Genomic DNA, 21,742 nt, shown 5'->3' on the forward strand with positions numbered 1-21,742 from the left:
TCATTTATTTACAGGTTCTTGTCCAAACAATTATTGCAGATTAAATACAATACTCAATTTACACATGAAAACTTAATTCAGAGAGAAACAAAGCGACTGGCATCACCATGCAAAAGCGAAACTAAGCAGCTAAGAGTATTGCTCACTTATGTAATCCATTTACTGCTCAGGGTTGCTTCCAAGGGAACAGAGGCAAATATACAGTTCTTTCCATACAGTAAATTCCAAAAAGTGATGGAAAGGTTCGAGGATGACCTTCTGAATAAATTATGATCTCCCTGAGATCAGCTAGATTGCACAGAAGAGGAAATGGATGAATCTGGTCACGGTTAAACTGATGATTAATTGTTACAGCTTCCTGGTGGAGTCAGAGACGTGTGCTTGCCCTGGTTAGCATTACTGTGACAGAGAGGCAAAACCAAGTTAAGTATTTAAAAAAAGATTTGAGTTGTCACAAAACGGCCCCAAATGTAGGCAAAAGGTTTGCATGAAACACCCTAGAAAATAAACTATTTTCAACCACCAAATCTCGATAGTACTTTCTCACCAAATGAATAGGTGCACATTTTGGGAAGTCCGCCTGTTCTCCTTCATGCCAAGAGTTGCAAGATCGGAATTATGATGCTTTCCTTGCATCTGTAATGTTAATATACATTTCATCTGTGCAGGCAGTAAAGTGTAGCCTCATACTTGACTGACAGAAATGAAGGACCACTGAACTTTTCACCCGGCAACAAGGAATGTTTTGGCTTATTTTCCAAAATGTCAAGCTGTCATGTGTAAAGCATAAATACATACTATTATTTGAATGACTCAATGTAAGATCCAATGGTTACTAGTTTACCTAGATTCTTGCAACATCACAAGATTAAACAATCCCAAACCATCGTGCCAGGCTTCAAATTTCGTCCCGATCATCCCAATCGGAGTCCTATGAGGCAGTTCTGGGCATATTTTCGTTGTGAGCATGGTCACATAAGACTCCCTGTTAAGAGCAAATTTCTTTTTGCAAGTATTGTCTGTGCACATGCTAACTACTTAGCGAGCTACAATGACTGCTCGCCAGCCAAAGCTCCTCAGAATGCAACCTGTGTCTGCTCTTTGGTGCTCTCCTACTATGTCGTAAAATCTGTCGATATAATTGGGTGAAGTTAGCCTGTAGTTTTAACCAAGTATACTCTTTCCAAACTGTTTCCAAGGATGTGTTCCCAGAAACCATCTGGCGCGTCAGGTTAACGATGATGAACATTTTCTCCTTATTAAAAATGAATTTTTGCAATGTGTTTTATCTGTTGGATTCTGACTTAAACTACATTTATTTGATTTTAAAGACTTTGGAAACTTTTGCTTACGTCATTAAACCAAACTTTGCAGAGATTCCCTAATCTCGTTTGAAGTTCCCCAAAGACAAAATAATAGTTTGGAGAAAACAGCTTACTTTCCCATGCAAAGCGTTACATAACGGCTTACTCAGGCTATTATTGTTACCTTGTCCTTCAAGCTGCCCTGATAACTTCTCATGAATAAGCCAATTCTCCTGTCAAAGCATGCTCTGAAGAAAATCTGCATTCTTCCATGTGCAACCACTTTCAAAGCCCAAGATTCTGTAAGTGATGGACTGTGAGGCCAAAGACCACGAATATTTTCCCTTCTTTTTTTACCAAACAGTACCCCGAACTGATTAAATCCATAATCTTGCCTCTCTTTTCTCCTGATGTCTTCGTTCTAACATTTCCTTTAGCTGCTCTACATCTGTTGGGCCCCCTCAGCTGACCTCACACACCACCGCATTTTTATGGGACTTATCGCTTCCTACACCTGGATTCAATCATCATCTTCCTCACAGGGAGGATGCGGCATCTGTTGCTGTGAGATGTTTGTTTTCATCTGGAGATCTGAAGTGTTCCATCGGCCCACAGGCCTATGATTAGAGAGGTCTGTGATAATGAGAACGGAGACATAAGCTGTCATTCTTCATTCCTCTTTTCTGAGTGTGTTTTTTTCTGAACTGGGTTGCTCTTAGCAAGTAATGGAAAAAAAGATTTCTGTGGGGCCAGGCACAAGGGCGGGGTTCCAATATATGACTTTCATTTACACAACTTTGCAGATGCACCTTTTGGCACCTTAAAAGGTGCTAAAAGGAACACCTTACATGACAAATCTGTTGCACTTTAGAAATAAAAATGAACATCAATTTCGCTGACACTTATGACAACATATTAAGAAGTTAACTGTGCAGATGGCTGGTGGCAATTTGACTGTAAATACGTTTTACATTATTACCCTTGGGCCCAGGATATTGTTGATTACTTAAGTTCAGTCAGGTTCTCCTGGAGAATTAACATGTTTAGCTGCTTGTAAAAGTCACGGTCAAACTGTTTTTTTACAGTCCTCATGAGATTATGCAATTTATTTTCTAATTAGCAGCAGACTTATGTTTACGCATCAGCCTTCCCTGTTTCCTCCAAGGACCGCAGTGCCCCTTATTTATGTTTGGATTAGTTCAGCTTGAAGAGCTTCTCCCATGGGTCTGCAACGTCCAGTGGTGCAGATAAACAAGTTTGGAGGTTTTAACTCTGCGTAAACTTCATGCCTATGACTGACTTCAGTTAAATAGCCTAAAAGTTAAATAATAAAGTTGCATAGTTCTCAGTTGCAAGAACCATTTAATGTGTTTCATGAACAAATGCCTCTGCTCAGAGATTTAAGTCCAACTAATAGGAATGCACTCTCAAAAAGATTATTGTTGTGTTGTACGCAGCAATAATCTTTTTAGATTACTTTTGTGTACAAGTTTGGAGTTTTTAACTCTGAGTAAGATGAGAGTCATGCGCCAAAGAGTAAATTCAGAGTCAAACAATGATTACATGGCAGAGTCATTTGCTAAAAGTCATACAAAGTAAGTCCTGTGCAAGATCCCTTGGCCATCGTACCCGCCACAAATACTCAAAGATGTTTTTTAGAGTTTGGAAGAAGCAAGTTTAACTATAGTTACTGCACTTCAGGATACAAAGGCAGCTCACAAATGCTCCAACAACACCAAAAACAAAATCAATTTGAACCTTGAATTTTCTACCTTCTGCAAAAATGAAATATTGAGGAATGCAGTGTTTTTAGTAACTTTTTGTTTGGTGAAGAGGTAAAACGGGAAATAATGCCATATGTACCTTGCAATCTATTCTTTATTTTAGACTGCCTGCCTACAGTCTGCTTGTTGCTTGTCTTGGCGACAACCTTGGTCTTGCACATTTTAAGTAGGTGTGGAAGGACATTTGTTTGAATCACAGTCAGCAATATGGCACGCTAATGAAAAACATTGAGAAACTTGACTGAAAACATCCTCTGTTCCCTGTGTGGCATGCCTCACCCCCACTGTCTCTGCTGAGTGTGCCTCCCCTTGGTGGAGGGAGATTTTTCCCAGTTTGTAGAAAAAGGGCTCAGTGTCTGCTGCAGACAACAAGGACCTCATGTTGGTTTCTTTCTGATCTTGAAGAAAAGTATGAGTTCAGTGGAAAGCAACTGTTGGTTACAAAGTGTTAAGAGCCTGCCGTAGTATTTACAGTATTTGAAGGTTTAGTTTCACCTCCAGCATTGAGAAATTTCAGCAAAAACACCCACCATGGGGAATGCCACAAATTTGATCTATAAAAGTTGTAAAACTGCCAATGTGTATTCACTCAGAAAATTAAAACCAAAGCCAATTAAATAAATGTCAGACAGTGAGTTACACATACACAAATGATGCTTGTCTTTTTAGGAGGAAAGGAAGACATTAATATACCAAACCCTTCAAGTAAGTATCAGACCAATGACTATCTGCCATCATGCTTGATGATTTTACTAAATTGCTGTCTGTCTCGGTTTTTCATAGTCTGGGTGGAATTCACACACGCCATCATATCAGTTTCAAATGAAAACCTAGAAATGAAAAAGAAAGAATACATAAATTACTTGGATATTACTGTCAATGTAAACATGAATCTAATTATCTTATCTAAACCTACTTCTCAGCATTTCTATTGGCGTTGCTGCGTGCGCGTGGACACTCTCCTCCTGGTCGTGGAGCTGACTCTGCGACCTCGCTGCTCTGAAGGATAAGCCACCACCTGGCTGGATGATCTCCGCACCTGCACACCCTCCAACTCCCTCATGTCCCTCGCCATCTGAGACAATGTCTGACCTGGGTTGGTCTGCAGACGCTGGAAGAGGCTTTCCCTGTTAAGTTTCCTCTCTGGACAACTGAAGGTCAGTGCCACTCCCGAATCTGACTTCATCTCTCTGGAGAAACCATCTGAGGTGCCATCAAAGCAGCGTCCAATTGCGATCTCTTTGGCCACTCTGGGGTTCTGGTCCGTGACTGTGTAAATGCCATAGTTGTGTCCCAAAGGATCAACAGGTGCCAGCATGGTGAAAGCATGGGACTCGTTGTTTTGAGCGACTGGTGGATGTTTGATGAGATACTCTTGTAGGAGGTTGTTGGTGTTGATTTTGCGACAGTTCCCCTGCGGAAGGATTGATATGAGGGATCTGTCCACCTCAGCTTGATCAAATAACATGCCACTGCATTTAAACTCCACACATGCCGCTGAGGTGTTGGCCTCTCGCATGTCCCGGGTGCTGCGAATGTCTCTAATGCCATAAAGTTGGCCCTTTGTCGCTCGGTGGGTTCCTCCCAGATTCCTTGACCTGATCATCAGTTCCTTCTGTCCTAGAATCTTGACCTTGATGAAGCATGCTCTGAACTCCTGGGGGTTAGGCCACCAGGAGAGGTAGTCTCCTGTCCAGGTAGTCAAATCATTCTCCTCGAAGGGAACAACGTTGTATTCATATTTGTCCTTTTCCACTCTGAAAAATCTGAAATGATTTGCATCAACGGGGGCATTTTCACATGCTATTAAATTCTGATATGGATATATTGGCCCATTGGTTTCATCCAGATTGTTTTGGTTAGGCTTTGCCAAGTTGATTCTGAAGGCTGTTTTCTTCAGAGCTGGATCTTCATGGTCCGAACGCTGGTAGTCTATTTTATCTAGATACGGCTGAGACACTCCAATGATGTTTGGATTCATCTTTGGGGAGGAAGGGGCTGCTTCGAGTTCTTCCCCACCCATCATTGCTGTGACATAAGCTGTGTAAGCATCGGGCCTCTGTGCATCACAGAAAGCTGGTAAACAGGCCCCATTTGGTCCAGTTAGGACACTGTCAAAGCGCCCCCAAGCCCTGGGATTAGAGGAATAACCAGGCTTGGGCTCCAAATTTATCAAACTGATTACAACACCCTCCAGCTGTTCATTAGGAAGGAACTTGTCGCTCATGTAGGCACGGACTTTGACATAGCAGCGTCTGTTTTCAGGCACGTCTAAATTGAACAGTCTGCGTTCTCTGATCTCCATGTTGCCAATGAGGAACGTGCGCTCTTCACGTTTGCTTCGTCCGTGACCTCCAGTAGTTGTTGTGCTGTAGGAGAAGTCACTCTCCTCCTCCCAGACTCCTGTGTCTGGGTTCAAAGACCACAGTTTCATTTTGGGAATGTGCTCTTGCATTTTGACATGCTGCGTGTCAAGGAGGACTTGCACTGCTCCAGCTCCAAGTACCTCATTGTTGGTCTCATCTCTGAAGTCCACAGAGAACATGCCATACGTCCTCAAAGGAAGCATGTCACCCTCATCGTCCACAAAGTTGAGGTCCCCAGGGGATGCAGCCGCTGTAGTGATGTTTCTTGGGTCAATGAATGTGACGCTGGCTTTCACAGTCCCCTCATAGATTTCTCCATTGTCCTTATGGAAGGAATTAGGAGGAATGACTAACTGCCCTATGGGGTCTTCATCTTTGATTTCTCCTAGATTAATAGAATTGGTTTCGCCTGCATTGATGTCAATTGGCGTTTGCTTTCTCATTACTTTCACATCGTGATATATGGATCCACCTTTCTTATCAAAGATGAACACCTTAGGAGTGTCAAGCAACTTCTGAGTGGGGTCAACAAAATTCACCACTAATCTCTGTGTATCTGGAGTAATTTGTAACGTGAAACCTCCTTGGTATCCAGTTGTGCCCACTCTCTCTTTGCCAATGTAGATGTGTCCAAAACGCAGAGGCTCACCATTATCAGCTGTGACCACTCTGCCGCGGACCAGCAGAGTTGGCTGCACGCACTTCCGACAGCCGCACTGTGTCACGGCGCGAATAGGGAGGCTGTAGCTTCCACAGTTAATGACTCGACTTTCCATGCTTTGAACCCCGCAGCAGAATCCAGCTCCATCTCTGCAACGCATGTCAAAGTCTAGGGAACCAGCGCATTTGTTGTGAGGGCAGCGGCCAGCATTGTAGTGCTTGGAGTTGGTCCCAGGTTGAATACAGTCCATTGGTAGTCTGATGAGATGTGCCTCGGGCGTAGAATTGCATGCTGGTGTTCCCTTTGCTGTGGATTAGATAATTACGATAAAGTTGTGGTGATACATGACAGATGGAAAAAACATATTGTCCCCATGTACATAAAAAACAAATGTCATTGAGACCCTGCACAGACCAACTACATGAAGAGTAGTCTGTTTAAGTTTTACTTTCTCCAAGATGTCTACACTTGAAAAACTGTAAAATATAACTGTTTTTATATTGACTTATAAGTGGATCAGGTGTATGGTGAATAAACTGGAACTTTCAAAAGTTTAAAGCACATGTATGCCTTTATGCCTTTATTTTTCACACGTGGATGCAAGCATACACACACACGCGCAATGTCTGAACGGCCTGAAATTACCTATGTGGCCAAGCTGGAGCCTGAATTTTGCATAAAATGGTAATTACACAAGTAAAAGGGAACATTTATTTACCAACCATCCAACGGCAAACTGGAAAGAAGGAGTGATTGTTCACCCAGACATTGGCAGGACAATTAATGTGCATGATATCATGGTTGAGCTTGTAGTCGAGTATCCCATCTCTAGAGTAAGTCAATGATTGCAGACACATGGTGTGATTTGTGTAAACTACCCGTTTTGCAGATGGCTTTAAAAACTTGATATGTGTTTTCTTTGGTAATAAATTATATAACCTCTAGTCGCTGTTGTTAACACATTTTACAAGTCTAATTAAACTTGGGCTTTACGTTAAGTGAAAAAAATAAAGAAACTGTTGGTCTGAAGGATCAAGAAATGTTTGTCGTTCTGCTCTGAGGTGCAGGTGTTGTTATGCACACACATACACTCCTGTCTCCTGCCAAATGACTTATGGAGTACAGGGATTTGTCTGTGGCCTGGAATAGATTGCTTTAACACCATTCCATGAAAACCCTGTTTGTTAATCTGCGTCTTAACTAACAAGCACCTGGAGAATATAAGCGATGTGCAGCTCTCCCACGCAAATGTGGAAACACATACTTGTCTAAATCTGAGAGAGAAAAGAAACTAGAATTTATTGACACTAGGTGTTCTGGAGAAACTGTGTTTGAGGTTTTACATTGTCCAGAGCCGTCTCACACACTAAAGAATCCCTGTTTAGAAAACGGTAGTTTGAACCAATGTAAACATAATAAAAACGTATTCTCCAGACGCAGCCAGATTATTAGAGTACTGATATTTTCATTTCCCCTTGTTTTTGTTCCCAATTCAGTCTATTCACTGACTTTCTCTCTCTGTGGTTTAGTTTGATTCTTCGTGATGCATGGACAAGGCTCATGGATGACTTGCTTGAAGCTCAACGCTGACATTCCTCTTAAAGTGTGTATTCAATCTCCGAGGCAGCTGCTCTCTGTACGGTAAAATGAACTGCGGTTGTTTGCTTTTTGTCAGTGGTTATAGTTGAACGTGTGGAAGACTTTGAATAAATACGTCATTGTCAAATGCACTGGGATAGATGCCATCCAAAGCTATAATCCCTGTGTGCCACTTGCCGCCATCATAGTAAATTATTTTCGCTTGAGGTTGATGAAGATGAATTACAGTTTGCTGCAACTTCACGTTTTGACCGTGAGAACAAACTGAAGACCTAAAAAGAAAACTGCACGTACCAATCACAGTAAGGAAGGCTGGAGAGGACTTGATGCTGCCCGCAGGGCTACTGGTTTTGCAGTAATACTGCCCCGACTGCTCTGGCTTCAGATCTCGCAGTACAAGATCCTCTTCATACTTGTACACCTTCTTGTCCAACAGGGTCCCATTGTGGTACCTTGATTAACAGTTTGAAAAAAAATCAAGAAACAAATAGAAAACAGTTGGTCATGATATATTAAAAGCAACACACAGTGATTCATAAGGTGCCAAGACTGGTGTTCATCTCACCAATAGTATTTGTCAGGTGTTGGTGAGCCTGTTGCCTTGCAGCAGAACAGCACCCGTCCTCCCTCAAAACGCACTTTGTCCTCTGGGTGCTTCACAATGTATGGCTTTTCTGTGGGGAGCAGCAAATCATCAAGACTTTGCTCTGATAGTCGCGAACGGCGCCGCAGGGCATAGAGAGCTCATAAAGCTCAGTCAGGCATTACACTTCATTCTCACACTGGTCTCTGTGCTTATAAAAAATTATTGGTAAGGGAATTCCGCTTTCGAAAGCAGCACAGGTCTATTTTTATTTGGTTTCCACGCAACCAAGTAAGTGCTCAAGAAAGTCTTATAATGGTCCAGACTGTTTATGTTGTAATGTTGTCAATTTCCTGTTTTTTGTCTGTGACTATGAGTGGAGGATTTACTGCCTCGGTGGACTAATAATGAAGGGAATTAGGATCAGGATGCACTTAAATAGTACCATATCCAGGAATGACACAACCACATATAATTACAATTTGTTCATTTATCTGCACTCACCTGCTGATCTTAGGACAGCATGTAACCAGGACAACCCTGTGGTGTTGCTGGAGGTGGAGACAGTGACTGGGGCAAACTTCTCCTTCCTGATGATGATCTGCTTTGAGGTGGATGAGCAGACTCCTTTGAGCCTGAAATGGCCTTTGGCATCCGTACGGGCACGGATGACCTTAGGATGGCTTGCCAGAGCCACCAAGGCTCCAGCCACAGGTACGCCCATCACGCTGTGGACGTCTCCGTGCAGCACGTGGCCTTCGCACACACAGTGGCTGCAGTCGTCACTGGGACGGCCTTCTGTGCACACTCTCTGGCATTTGGCTGTTGGGAGGAAGCGAAGAGACGTGAGCACAGGATGATAAACACACTGGTATGAATTACTTACAGACAGTATAACTCGCAGACCTGGGCATGGATTCTTCCCACACTTCTTTATTTCAACGGGCCGTCCTGCACAGTGCACTGTCCCCGAGGTCCTCACACAGGTCCTTCTTCTTATCCTGCGACCTCCACCGCAGGTCACTGAACACGTGCCCCAATGACTCCATGGACTCCACTTGGCTAATCACATGAAAACACACGAGGAACATGACTTTTAACAGCGTATGATTACTTTCTGTTAATTCAAGGTTAGCCTTTTCATCATTAATAAATCTTTTCAAACTTCATACAGAGATTTAATGAGAGGTGATTATTAACTCTCTTGTGCATGGGAGCAATGAGAAAGCGGTGACAATAAAATGGCAATTATGATGTACTGTGAGCACGAAGGCATAGAAAGCTGATTATTGCTTCAATTAAAACATGATGACTAGTGGTTCAATCAAGACCACTTGAAATAATGGTTGCAAGGCTCCTTTCAACACAATAAGTGTCTGAAACCATGCAGAAAAATGACATATAGTCATTTACAGAGTTAAACTCCAGCCAAGCTTCAAAATGGTACAGAGGAATCTGATTTCAGCTTAAATTTCAACTCATCAAAGATCCATGGCCAATAAGTAGAAGTCATAGTTGGTGTTTATGAATATGCTGGAGAAAATACCACAGTGTTGTGTCTTTGCACAACAGGAAGTGCACATTTAAGTGTACGGTGATTGGTAACAAGATGTTTAAAAAATATATATAACACTTTATGGGGTGATGAGCCATATTTGGGAACTTCTCAGGTCAAATGTGGGTTGAATGAACGCTGAGCGTTTATGGCTTTCCATGAAGAAGTGGCCTAATGTTGACAAGTGTCTGAATCAGGATTTATGTTCTAATGGTCTAAATACATGTTTACATTTGTTTACCACTTAAGGGCAAGTGGTAAATTCACTGACTGATTTTTGACATGAAAAAATTAAAAAGTATTCTTCTTATGCCCCACAATAACTGTCACAATAGCTCTCACCATTAGCCTTAACAAAATAAAATAAACAAAATGCAGAGATATGGACTAACATAAAGTCACACAGAACTATGTGACATGGCTACACCAACAACCAGCCAGCTGTTAAATCACTTCAGTTTTCAGTGCAAATGCTAATAGAACAAAAAGCTCTTTAAAAGACCTGTATGTAGTACTCGACACAGCTCTCCAGTGGAAATTAGCATTAGGGAGTCGACAGGACTCTTTGGTCTGAAAGTGTGTGTGCTGATGGAAACTGGTGTCGGTCACCTATGCATGGAGGGTTGGAGCACTCCTTCCTCTCTGAATGGTGTCCCTGACATGCTGGCACCAACAGAAGAGGCATGGGCTGACTGCTCATACATTTTCTCTGGCGGACCTGGACGCCCACATCGTCGCAGACCGTGGTTGAACAGGGACCCCACTCACTCCAGTCAGACCAATAGCTCTGCACTGAAACCAAAAGAAGAGTGTCACATCCTTATCTTGGGAATTGGAATAGACATGACAGTAAACAGCACTGTAGAAAATGTTTGCCTAAATGTCCATGTCTGTTAAGTGACAGCTTGCACAGCACTGAGCTGCTGCCATCAGAGCTACCTGGAGGACACTGAAAGCGCACGTGATAGTTGGAACAAATGCGGCCGTGCGGTTGTTCCTTGTTGATGCACCAGAAGCCCTTCTCCAGACTGGAGTGGACCACTTCCCCAGTGTCTGCCGCCGCCACCCAGTCTGTAGTGCGAGCCTCCATGGCTGTGGGCCGTGCACAAACTCTCTCTCGGTAATAGAAGCGTATCGCCTCCAAGCGCTCATAATCTCCGTTCCCCCCTGGGTGGTCAATGTTGAACCAGGACGTCCACTCAGTCACGCCTGGAGGCACACGGAGGGGGAGACAAGAAGGAAAATCAAACAAACATAACGTTAGAATGGAGTTGGAGGAGTTGAAAGAAAGGAAACAATTCAGCTCAGGATCCAGACATGTTGAGGGTGGGTAGAGGCCGTAGCTGATTTTACATGGAAGGAAGGCGTATGGTTCAGAACCAAGAAAAGGAAAGAAGGAACAAAACAGCAGGGATGGCCTACAAGCGTTAAGAGGAGCTCTGCAACAGCCATTTTAACATGACTTCATACACCCCAGGGAGCTCTGCACTGTCCAGGTTCTTTCCAAACACTCTGGCTCGACTGATGAGGAATATTGTCTTGTTCTGAAACCTGAGCAATTTCTTCAGAAGAAATACGAGGAATTACAAATAAAAGAAATCATTAGCAACTCATGACAGGGTGTTTTTCCACCTAGAATTAATGCACTGCTCCACACTCATGAGTGCAAGGAGCATATACTATAGAGAGTAATCTGGTTGCAGAAAAGACGAGTGCTTTCAGTGCAATGAAAGTGAAACTGGTTGTTTGGACCAAACCTGAGGCTTTGTCTTGTCTAATCTTCTTTGTCGGTTCAAACAAGAATCTGGCTTGGACAGACACGAAGATGTCTTTGAGGTTAGATTTAACGCTTCCGTCACTGGCCATAAACCTCAAAATCTCAGCTGTATATCCCTCGTACAAGAAGATCTTTGTAGTATAGCTGTCTTGGATTTGTAGTCTGCGTACCTCTATCTGTTGTCAGTAGGCCAAACAACTGAACAGAAATTGACCATGATGTTAATTAAGGGTAGTATAATCTATAGGACATACTAATCAATGACACTCTTTGGCTCATTTCAACTGACTCAACTATGGTTTCCATAATGTGGTGGTTTGTTACACAAAAGTGTAGTTAAAGTGTAACTAGCTATGTTGTTGGCACTTAAATGCTTCTTTCAGTCTTTGGAAGGAAGCGAACGAGCATAATAGTCTCTCTTAAGCTTAACTGCTGTCACACCTAAAACATGCCCATGGCTGCCAGTTGATCCTCACTGACCGGTGCGCACCTCTGTGGATCGGCCACGAGCACTTACCCTGAAGCCTGGCGAGATGCTGATCTCACAAATCTTGCGAGAATCCAACTGCATCGCGAGGTAAGGCTTCAGGCGATGCAAACAGCGAGTATTATGTTGCCATGGAGGGATTTAGATAACTTTAACTTGAACACTGTTTTAAGTCTGTTTTTCCCCCCTCACACATTGTCTTCATTAAAGGTTTGCCAAAAACTGTCTAACTGATACCATTTCCTGTTTGCAGTGTGGCCAGGGATATTAAGACAACTGTATCTGTCTTACCCTGACAAAGGAGAAACTCCTGGAAAACCTCTGTAGCTCTAAAGAACTTATTTTTTCCATTACCTCCAAGCAGATGGAGATAAGACACACTGGATTTAAAATTATGCGTACGCCAACCTGTCTGCGTTTTTTAGAGTTCGCTGAGTTATGACTCTGAGCTGGAGTTCAGTATTAAAAGCAAATTGCTGCTGTCAGGCACTTAAAGATTTAACCTTAACTGTCTCCATAAACCGTCTCCGCCACAGATGCTATCGCTGCCGTGACTGCTGAGTACGCAGATAAGACCGCTTTATCTCCAAATCAAACTGCAACAACTAACTTGTGATTAGTTTTCACAACCCCCGACAGCGCCGCCACACAGCACGCCGCTTAAACTCTCAATGTTTGAAAACCTCTGCCGCAGAATCAGATCTGAACGTCAGTGCTGGATTCAGTACCTGTTGTGTGCGTGTCAGTGACCGTGTTGGGGGCCACTCTCCTGCTCCTGTCGGTCTGGCTCCTGGCCCTCACAGATCCTGCACAGAGAAAGAAAAATGAATAAAGCAACAAATGATGCATCCTTCAGTCGAGGTCATTTTCTGAATTTCCATCCTCATTCGTCAAGAGGCATGAATTGAAGTTTAACCGATCTGACTAAATGTATGATTTTCTGGATTGTGTGAGTAAGAAGTACGGTTTTGTGAGCATACAGGAAAAAATGTAGGATCATTTAAAACGTGGTTAACTAGTGCAGTTAATACATGGAGTCATCAAGTTTAGTTTCTGATGCTGAACAGTTGCTGGAGCGCCAATTTACTTATTATTTCATGTTTTTCACTTCATTCCATTTAGTCACACATTTTCTTCCATTTTTAAGGGTTGAAAAAAACTTATCTCTATTATTTACCCCTGTATGTTCCTCTCTTTAATTTTTATCTCCCTCCTTCTCATTTCCGCTTCTCTGCTTCGCAGGCCTCCAGCCCCTTCCTTCCAACATCCTCCCCATCTATCATCTTGTCACGCGCCTTCTCATTCTTCAGCTCCTATTGTCCTCCTCCGTCCTCCTCCGTCCTCCCCTGTCCCCTCAATCCATCAACAAGCAGCCGCTGTTGAGGATTCTAATCAAGCTCCAGCTGAGACAAATCAGTGCATGCGGCGTCATCTGCTAAGCAGCGACCAAGCCAGAAAACTTCACTGTAACTTGCTTCATCACCCCCCCCCCACACACACACACACACACATCCGCATAAGCAGCAATTTAATGCCATTTTTTATTATGATGATGTATGATTATACACTAATGTACTATACACATGTCTTGCGCACACACTGCATTCCTGTACCACTAGGTCGTCCTTAAATCATAGTCATTTTTCAGGCGTTCTCCCACACGACAACACAACACTGTGTAAAAGATGAGTGCAGCGTCGCCTTATTAGAGGCAGAACGATATTAAACTTGGTATTCACTGTCAGCTAATTCTGGCCCTTTGATTTATTAAACGCGCTCCGTGACATTTTCGCTCGTGCTTTGAAGCGTAATGATTCATTTTCCTTCACCGCAAATTTTTCATGTTTTCAAAAACGTCAGTTGTTTGCTTGACATTTCATCTCGGAGTTTCAGTCGGGCCGCACGGAAAAAATAAATGTCATGGTCCCCGACAGAAACAAAAAAAAAGAAAAGAAGTAGCTCATGCAGCTGCAGTGTGTGACTGTGCGTGTGTGTGTGTACGTAATACACACAGCATTCAGGACTTTCGGACAGACGTTGCTGAGTTTATGAGCAGACTCCCACCACTCCACCACAGAGACCAGTATCCATCTCAGTCCCTGCTGGTTTTACGGCTCACTTCAGTTCTTTATTGTCATGCCAGCACATTTCTTTTCCACTCTTAAAGTTTTTTGATTGATTTAGCAAGAGAGGGATAGTAGCTCAGCAGAACAAATATTGACTGTCCAAAGATGTATTACATAAGTTTTAAGGTAACATGGAGGAGCAGCTCACCTTCATGACTGGTGATGTTTTATTCCCCGGCCTTTAAAAACCATTGATACGTTTCCATATCGGCTTTGTCTCTATGATACTCTGGAATGAATTGATAAATAGAAGCAAATGCTTCAACCCTGATCTGCTGAGCAGATGTGGCTCTGCCTGCAGATTTTGTTTAGTAATATCTAACAGTTTTTTCCACGGTTGCCTTTTTGCCTACCAGATTACGTCTTTCCTGATTGCATTTTAAAAGCAGTTAGCGCACTGTAAACTTGCAGGTAAACAAAGAAGCACTGCGGTGCACTGTTTTTTAAAACGTGTGGCTTTTATTAATCTTTCCCGCTTTGAAGTGCATCTATTTATTTCAAAGGAAAATTCTCCAGCGGTATCTCTGCTCTCGTTACATAACCTTTTTTTCTCCTTCTCGCACCAAAACAAAGGGAATTCACGAGTGTTCGGCTCCCGATTATCATTTCAAGATGTCCGATGACGAAAACAAAATAGCAGGAGTTTTACGAGGTGGCTAATGGCTTTAGAAAGTTAAAAGAGGAAACCCTTATTAGCTAGAGCACAAGGCAAACCTTGGGGTTGAGACCTCGGTTGTGGCAGGTATGAACTGGCCCGACTCCCGTGGCAGCCTCACAGAGCTTATTGTGCCTTTGAGTGGCAAGTTAACACTTTATGAATTTTAAAAGCTGGGGGATTTTACTGGGGCACTGCTTCATGCGGCTGGTATGTGGGCGAATTTACCTCATCAAGGAGCGAGGAACACACGTTTTCAAGCCAAAGGTACCAAGGTTAGAACTTACGATTTCCTCTCTCTTGTTTTTGCTTGCAGGCAGAAATCTCTACCATTCTGCTTCTGTTGAACAGCTTTTTTAACAGAACTGAAAAGTTCTGTATGTTCTTCATGCGTGCCATCAAACAACACATCGAAGCAATTTCTGATTTGACGGCCCCGTTGGCAGATCCTTTGTCTGAGATTTCCCAAACCACTGCAAATCATTGCTGAAAAATAATTCTCTTTTAGGACATGACAGTGATGTGGTTATGGTTCAGAACAGTGGTTCATGAATCATTTTTCCTGGTTATATCTGAGAAAAGCTAAGCCCCCTCTGAGCACACACGCACAGATCTGTACTCCAGTTAAGCACAAAAGCATCGAGAGCGTCTTTGTACAGCAGGATGTTTCCATCTGCGCACTGATCCAAAAATGTCATTAGCTAATTAGCTCATTATCTAGCGTTCTCACAATAAGTGACACATTCAGGTCAAGTCTTCTCCAGGCCTTTAGTTAAACCAAAGTTGACTGAAGGGACTGCAGACTGAAGGGAAAATGAGCCGAGATGAGCTTTTCAGCTGACCTGACAAAACTGCCACTGCCACAGAGGGCTGGCCTACGGAGTAGTCTACTAGCTTTTAGTGTCTTTTTTTCACATATTTCTATATACAGCACATACTTTTGATTACCTAGTTAAGTGTGTCCTTATGAGTTTAACACGTCCATATCCAATTTCAAATAAAAGAAACATAAATCTAGAGAATTAAGGGTTCAGAATCCTCCTTAGTGGGACCGTGGGTTTAGATTACTTGGTTAAGTTAGGGAATTATCATTTTTCTTAAAACACCACCATCCATCATTTCAGAATGACATATGTTTACTTCCAAGTGCCAACCCCATCCAGAATATATCCTCAGCCAACCTCTCTGTGACCCTCATAAACCACGGACAAGGTAACAAGATATATTATAGCGGCCCCAATATATTAGGATAGACGGGTATTTTGTTCCACACATAGCCACATGGCAAGCTCCCTAATGTCAAGCAAGCTCAGGTCTGAAACACAGCTACTGGATTACTTTTCATCGCACACTGTGCCCATTGTCGTCTTCACCCGGCGGGAGACTGTTGTGACAACTGCACGGCCTTAGTTTAGCGAACTAGCATCGGATTTAATGATTTACGTCACGGCGGTTCATTCTGAAACGCTGCCCGTGTGCTTAGAGCATGGCTGCACAAAGGCAAACCTTCTATTAATAAGCAACAGCGTCTTTGTAAAGGACAGCCTCGCTCTATTTAACTTTCTGAGTGGGAGTTTTGTGCTTTTGCCAGGATCTAATAAAAAAAAAAAGCTGCTGAAGAGAGGAATGGAGGGAAAATGCGGGGCTTTATGAAGTTGCACCCAGAATGGTTTCAGTCATAATAGGGCGGTGCAGTTGTGCCAGATGTACACTGGCAGACAGACTTAAATAGATGGTCTGGATCCTGTTTATAATATTCCAAATCCTTACAAGAAGGAGAAGATGTGAAAACACCAACCCCCCTCCCTCTCCGTGTTATGTAACCTGTTGGACAAAGCAAAGCCAATAAGAGAATGAGGTTGTACAGTATTTGTCGATGTAGCATGTCTGAGCCCTCTGCGGAAGACCAAGACCAGGAGTGTGCGCTGAAGTATGTGTCACCGAAGCACTTTAATTCACCTAAAACAGATGTCTTTCATGTATGAACCGAGGGGATATTAATGTGTGTGTGTGGCCCTGTGTATGTGATGATCCATTTGCCATGTCATATGGAAGCTGTTTATGTGTTTGGCTAGCCTCATAGCTGAGGTGTGTGCGGTTTTGGAGGAATCTGCTCTTTCTCTCAGTGTTTATCTCTCGCTTTGCCGCAACGTTCCTTATCCTCAAAAACCTGTCTGAGCTCTAAAACATCTGTAGCTCCTTAAAAGTTTTGTCTCCGACATTAACTAATGATGCAACTCAACCGCACGACTTAAAGGTTTATAAAAGGCTAACAGAGGATTTGTGTTCTTAATATAAAGTATCTGAGGAACACAGCTTTGTCTCCCAGTTGGGCCGTGCTGATTTTCCGCCTTTAAAATATCTGGAAGGCCTCGCTCGGACATCTGAGCCCGTGTGCAGGTACAGAGCCGGAAAGCAGCTGATTAGCCCTGCAATAAATAACTTCTTGGAACAGACGCGTATGTGTGTACACCTTAATACAAAGAGTAAAGAAAGAAAAGTCGGGAAATTGCTTGGAGGCTGTCGCTAATGGGAAATTGCTCCTTTTCCTTTGATCCATTGAAATCTCCGTCTGAGTCATTAAAGTCAGCTGGCCAGACATCTCTATGTGTGGAGCAGACAGTGGTCAGCATCTGGAGAACTAGCCCCTGAGTGTGACTCACAACGCCGCTCCACCGTTCCGAGCTACAGTGGACGTTCAGCAGCAGCTGCCACCTTCAAATAGGCAAACGGCTCGTAAATCTGAGGTGTGTGTGGAGGGAGTGACAGGGAACAGGGTGAGAAGAGAGCAATTGAAGGGGAGAAACAGGGAGAAATTGGTGGTGAAAGGTGAGGGAGGGAGTTTGGTGGGGCGAGGGAGACACAGAAGGAAGAAATGTGGGGAAAGTATTTGTGAGAAAATACCTGATGGAGAGAGAGCGATTAGAAACAAAAGGAGACCAGATGAATACGACATGGACAGATGGAGGCGCATTTGCTTTAGTGGTGAACCGAGTGCACCGAGGGAGGCTGAGATGGTCATCACAGAAGAGAGAAGGAAAGAGTGACATGCTGGCCAATTTGACAGAGGAAAAAGAGGACGGTAAAGTCATTTTACCTGTGCTCTTTATCCCTCCTTTTATTCCATTTTCTCATTCAGCCAAGCGCAAACCCAGCAGGTGGAAAAGAGGGTTACTCAGTTTATGATTATTGCACCTCGTTTCCAAGGTGACGGGGTTTAGATCTTTAGACGCCGCTGGCACCGACGGTGAAATAAGGACAAAAGTGTCCCCACTTTACTGTAAGATGTGGGTGTACTGCTAAAGAAGCGTGGAATTAAAGGTAAAAGTTTTACTGCCCGGTCAGAGTCTGTTGGTTTATGCGTTCGCTGTCCTCTCATCTTATGATATACTCATCCGTGGACGGCCTTCTGCAAGACATTTACGACTGCGAGGCCTTAAAGCCCAACAAGATATGGAGACTATTAAGGTGAATTCACACTCGTTTGCTTTTATGAACTGCCAGCTCCTTTACTTAAGTTAATGTGGAGCAGCTGTACGGGAGGCGGAGAGTGACAGCTTTGGAAAATAGCTGCTACCGGTGTCATTCAGGGAGAGTGGCAACCTCTGAAAGGGTGAAAAGAGGGAGACTTAAGGGGAAGCATGTGGGATGCGGAAGAAACGGTGATCATGTCTGCAGATGACCGATGATGATTATCTAGTGTTGAAAAAAAAAAAAATCTATGTTTTAAGACAAACCTAAAAGTCGGTATGTGTGCTGAGACACATTCTTCACAAAGTAGTCCCTCTGTTTGCAGATAGCAGCAGCAGCTACTGCACTGCAGCTAGTGGTTATGAAAACAAAGTATGTGCCACCAGAACCCTTTGTCACTCTGTCATCAACAGAGGCTTTCCTGTGAACTACAACAGTTTTCTGTCCCAACGTGTTGTTCATCATCACGGCCGTGAAACTTGTTGCAGGCGTAGCTTTAGCTGTTTAGAGACTGAGAGCTAATGAAGTGGTCTTTCAGCACACAAACACACACAGAGATGTGATCCATCGCTTTCTGTCACATGCATTACTTATCCATAAACCCTACTTGCTTAAACCTAACCTTAATCTAACCTTAAGTCCTCACCCTGTGACTTAATGTTTTAAGTTTTTGTCTATGAAGGGAGGTGGGTGCTCACAGTGTGACTGTGTAAACAGATTTATTTCCCCACGGCATGAGTAATACGCACGCTACCGTTCTTATCTTATGAGCTCACCTCCAGGCATTTGTCTACAGTCCTCAAGCAATCCTGCTGACATCCTCAGGGAGATGCCGTCAACTTAGAAAACTCTGCGGTTGCTGTCAGTCGCATTGCACATGTGTGAGCACTCATGCTGGCCCTCTGTTCTTACGGGATTGCAGAAAATGAGAAATAGTTCCCCTCGATGCAAGATCCATGTTAAATGTTTTCAGGTACGGTTTTGTTAGGAGGACTGTATTAACAGCATCTGAATGTGACTGTGATGTTGAATCATCGGTCTTCTCTTACCTTGGACCAGAGCCACCGAGGCCAGGAAGCACAGCAGGAGAGCCGCCTTATTTAATTCCAACATCGTGCTGGCGCGTTCAGACGATTTTTTAAACTCTTCTACAGCATTGACGCAAACTGAAGAAAGAATAAACAGCTGGTTCTTCAGCGAATCGGACTCTTCCCTTCCCTCAGGTGTGAGTGATGCTGCTGAGTCTCGCCGCCGCTCCTTCTCATGTGAGTTGAGTTGCTGAGTTGGAGACAGGAGCTGAGGCGTTTTTAAAAGAAGGGGCATCAGGAGTGCACACCAATCCGGCCCCTCTCTCCTCACCATTGGCCAGTGAAACGCAACATCTGGGTCCCCCATATCATCATCCAAAAACAAAAAAAAAACAAAAAAAAAAGGTGAGGGTATGGTGGGGGCAGAGAGGGAGAAAGAGAGAGGGAGTGTGTGTAAAGTATGTGGCTGTACTTTCTGAAAACTTTGTTTTTTTCCCCGTTCTTCCAAATTAGATTTCATCATTTCTCACTTATTTGCTGTTTATTCTGCTTTGTAACCCCCTCCTCTCCAGTGGAGTTATACTTATCCACATAGCAGGTGTGTTTCCATTTTTAAATCTCTATTCTTGTTTCTGTGTGCCTCTTGTCAAATACAGAGTAACATACCAAACTGGTGTACTGTCCTTTTGAAAGCTTGAAAAACAAATGTTATTTTGATGTTTAGTTTGATGCTTTTTTTTTAACATTCAGCAACCAGAAACTCATATTTTCCTGCAATTCATAAATCTTTTCTGTTTATTTTGTGTTGAATGTGCGAGGACCGCTCTATTCATCTTCTGTAAAATGTCACGTCCTTCTCTGGTCCCCGGTCCGTCTCTCTCTGTCTCGCTCTCTGTTTCTGTCTCCCCCGCAGACACGGGACAGTGCCAGATGCTGTTCTCCTTCTGGTTCAACTTCTGGTTCAGTTGTGTAACTTTTTAACAGTTGCTGATTGCAGCGCGATGCGCTGCCAAAGAGTGGAAGTGGCGTCATATGGCATGCCATTCAGGAAAAAGGTCCTCGGAGCGCAGACACGAGACGCGCTTATGAGGTGCAATGTACTTGAGCTCATTTGCAGCATGTGAATTGTTGCTATTTAGCAATGATGCTTGTAAAAGCTGTGGAAATTAAGAACACTAATTGCTTTTAACTCTTTTATAATTCCCTTTAGGTTCAAAATGTATATATTAAAAAGAAAGAATGCCTCCAAGGGCTCCTTTTAAAGGATTTCCTGTCTCCGTCATGATGAGGGTTTTAGCTTTTGAGATGCTTGTATTTCCATTGTGTTTTAATTTTTATCCTATTTTTATATGTTACCCTACATAATCCTCTATTCTCTTAAAACTTACAACTTACTTTTAAGATTAAGATTTTACAATAGAAAACCTATAGATGCAGTGCAATGCAAGGTTGTTGTCTCCCAGTATCCATATATCCCCCAATATACATTGTGCATTTGCTTTCCTCAGTGGTTAACTTATCCCATCAGCACGTGTCTGCTATATAGGTGTCCAGTAACGTTCACCTTTCTCCACAGAGGACCACAGTGCACAGTTCAGAAGTAGAGAAACGTACATCCCACCATTTTTCTTTTATGAAAAGGTTTAAACTACAATGTTTTTATTCTGACTGAGAAGTTTAGACGACGCACGTGAGTGTACGTTACACATTGCTGAAGGTTAAACCAGTTGTTCTCAGTGTTTCTGCCCTGTGACCCGGCATGCTATTTAAAGTCACACACCGGGGGCGGCATGATGCAAACTTTGTTTGGTTCACTGTAAACCGTCAAAGCCGACATTATGGGGGGGTCTTCTGAACAACAGTGTCGTGTGATCTTTATTTAAAACGGGCCAGTGTTTGCCTGGAGACACAGATGTCAGATGAGCGTTTAGCAGCTCCTTCAAATAAACAAGTCCACAGAATGAAAACAGATTTGTGTTCATTTCATTTTTCATTATTCATTTTGTGGACAATACTCAGCCCATACTCACCACACTCAAATTTATTATAATCGTAGCTGGACTCAACCCAGGACCAGCGGGGGCCTAAACTACCCACAGACTGCATATATATTACCAGCTCCTTCTAAAAGAGACAATATATCCAACACCATTAAGATTCACCAGAGGCTTCAACTAATCGAGCCTCTAACTAACTGTCAGAGATAATGTATTTATCCACTTATCCTAACCTGGGAGCCAGACAAACTTACTTGTCCACAGTTTATTGTTCTGAAAAGTTGGGTTAAAGTTGCTCCATTGAGAACTAATTATGCACCAGTGCTTTATGTGGTTACAGCGACGTAGT

At 43.1% G+C, this 21,742-nt stretch overlaps 1 protein-coding gene across 1 annotated transcript; it reads right to left on the minus strand.

Moving 5' to 3' along the window:
• Positions 1-40: 40 nt before the first annotated feature.
• cilp2 (cartilage intermediate layer protein 2) lies at positions 41-19,795 on the minus strand. Its single transcript, XM_084547846.1, has 9 exons — positions 19,418-19,795; positions 12,845-12,922; positions 10,792-11,061; positions 10,462-10,644; positions 8,802-9,359; positions 8,280-8,388; positions 8,009-8,166; positions 4,005-6,421; positions 41-3,918 (listed from the first exon to the last, which is right to left on the minus strand). The coding sequence occupies exons 1-8, from the start codon at positions 19,761-19,763 to the stop codon at positions 4,017-4,019; spliced, it is 4,107 nt and encodes a 1,368-aa protein (XP_084403972.1). The 5' UTR covers positions 19,764-19,795; the 3' UTR covers positions 41-3,918; positions 4,005-4,016.
• Between the last annotated feature and the right edge of the window lie 1,947 nt (positions 19,796-21,742).

The sequence above is a fragment of the Chelon labrosus genome (assembly GCF_963514085.1).
Source record: "Chelon labrosus genome assembly, chromosome: 7".
In the NCBI taxonomy this organism is placed as follows: domain Eukaryota; kingdom Metazoa; phylum Chordata; class Actinopteri; order Mugiliformes; family Mugilidae; genus Chelon; species Chelon labrosus.